Below are 2,388 nucleotides of genomic sequence, written 5' to 3' on the forward strand. Positions count from 1 at the left end.
GGAGCCGCCCAGCGTCTCCTGCGGCCCCGCTCCCCCCTCCGCCCCCACCCCCTCCGCTCCCAGACAAAAAGCTCATCACCCGAAACATCGCCGAAGTCATCAAACAACAGGAGAGTGCCCAGCGGTCATTACAAAATGGACAGAAAAAGAAAAAAGGGAAAAAGGTTAAGAAACAGCCAAACAATATCCTAAAGGAAATTAAAAATTCCCTGAGGTCAGTGCAAGAGAAGAAAATGGAAGACAGTTCCCGACCTTCTACCCCACAGAGATCTGCTCATGACAATCTCATGGAAGCCATTCGGGGAAGCAGCATAAGACAGCTAAAGAAGGTAAGTTCCCTAGCAGCAGACCCTGGGCGCAGAGTTAGTAAAGGAGTCGGCCTGCCTCGCATAGCAGTACCAAAGTCTCCTCTCAAAATACTTATTAGCGTCTAATATTTATTTTAGTATGCAAGAGCAAGCTTGCCAAGCTTTGACTACCAGGAGCAGGTCATCAGCGAGCAGAGTTTCATTTGAGAGGTGTGCCTGGGCCCCCTTCTTAGTCTCTCAGTCCTTCAAGGGCCAGGCCCATTTTCGGACACTCCAACATATGAAAAATCCTGACTTCCTTACTAAGAAAATCAGGGAGTATCATGTACATTCCAACAAAAGATTCAACACTTGTCAAAAATTTTACCACAGAATTATACATGATTTAAATACTTTGTAATATAAATTTTAAATACCACGCAGCAATAATCAATTTATATCTGAGTTCTTCTCAGAAAATACTGCTAGAGACAGACCCTACAGATGTTTTTCACTTATCGTTTGTGCTGTCTTTATTGAAAGAAAATCCCCTATTTTTATAGGTGGAAGTTCCAGAAGCTCTGCGATAAAAACACGATTTTTAGAAGAGGATGCAGATTTATTCATTGGTGTTAAATAAAATGCATTGTGAGATGTTTTTAAAATACCTTCTTCAGTTTGAAATGTTCTCTGACTTTAAAAATAGCCTCACCCATTAATTCCAAAGAGAATTTTAAGAAACAGTCAGCAGGTTTCTTCTGTAAATATGAAAATAAACTTTTTTATGTCATGAGATTTATATTGGGAAGAAGCTGTTTACTTAAAAATGCTCTCCATATCTTTGGATATGTTGGTAACTTTGAGCTGTAATAAGTTAATGAAATGTGCTGTTATTTTTGTAATCCCAATAAATTTGGGTTGAAGTTTTTTGGTTTTTTTTTTTTTTAAACAAACTAATATTTTTTTGTGAGTTGATACATCTGTCAGGTGTGTATGTAACATTGCTAAACATTAAAAATATTACACTCTCACCCAAAAAGGTTTTGGGTGCTTAGCATTTGCCTTTTTTTGTTTTCTCATGTCCAAGAAAATTTGATCAGGGGTCTTTCCAAAGGTCTAGAATCAAAAACTTTCTTTAAACTCCTCTTGGTAGTGAGATAAAAGCTCAGGAAAAGACCCCCTAAGTGGGTCTTTATCATCCCGGATGCATCAATAGGAGACCGAAGATATCAGCTGATGCCCGCATAAGACTTGGTCAATTCAATCGTATATAATTAAAATCAACTATTTCTGGGAAGAAGAAAAACTGAGAGTTAGAAAGTTTCTTGGTGACAAGGAAATAAGTATTAGGGGAATGCCTGGCAGATAGGCCCCCTGAATTGGAAGCTATCTTGTTGTGGCTGAGGCTCTAGGTTGAACATTCAAGTCACCTTTTGAGCTCTCCTTGGATGAGCCTTAGTCCTGTGGGTCTCACACTTTCGTGCTCTATACAAATACTGGTGATGTCAATATTCACGACACATCCAAGGACAAGGGCACATGTATTTGCAATCCCCAAGCGTTATTCTATCCTACCCCCACCTCACTCAAGAATGATCAGAATTCAAATAAAAGACGCATCAGAGATTACCTTCATTCTACTACAGAGTTCCACTCCAATTTATGAAAGCTACAAATCTCTTCCAAAGTCCCTGGTAATAACTATGATTAGCAATGTTTCTTTTGTGTCCTACAGTGTATAACAGTGGTCCTGGCAAGCTCTCTGGGCCACACATACAAAGCATTGGATTATCTCCAATTAAGAGGATCCTGTTTCACTAGAAAATTCTCTCATAGTTCTTGGACCTGTGTCTTTTAGTCTGTTTCTATTGTTCTGCCATTCTCTTAATAAGAACAGCTGTTATTATCTCTTAAGCAGGGTTCCAGAGGCCAGTGAGCTATGTCACTGCCCTGATTCCGTGTGGGGAGTAACTGACATTTTCTGAACTACCAGGTTGTCTCACATACTTTTCACGAGAACATTAAAAGGTGCTTGCTACATCTGTTTTATAGATGAGGAAACCCAAGCTCAGTGAGGGTAAGGTGGCATGTGAAACTGGCT

At 39.8% G+C, this 2,388-nt stretch overlaps 1 protein-coding gene across 1 annotated transcript in view; it reads left to right on the top strand.

Annotated features, from left to right (window-relative positions):
• Positions 1-877, top strand: part of LMOD2 (leiomodin 2) — an 8,623-nt gene extending 7,746 nt beyond the window's left edge. The window contains exons 3-4 of the mRNA XM_011357252.1: positions 36-329; positions 851-877. Of these exons, the coding sequence (XP_011355554.1) occupies positions 36-329; positions 851-877 (321 nt within the window). The remainder of the gene's footprint in view (positions 1-35; positions 330-850) is intronic.
• The last annotated feature ends 1,511 nt before the right edge of the window (positions 878-2,388 follow it).

Source organism: Pteropus vampyrus, unplaced genomic scaffold, assembly GCF_000151845.1.
Source record: "Pteropus vampyrus isolate Shadow unplaced genomic scaffold, Pvam_2.0 Scaffold33, whole genome shotgun sequence".
NCBI lineage: Eukaryota > Metazoa > Chordata > Mammalia > Chiroptera > Pteropodidae > Pteropus > Pteropus vampyrus.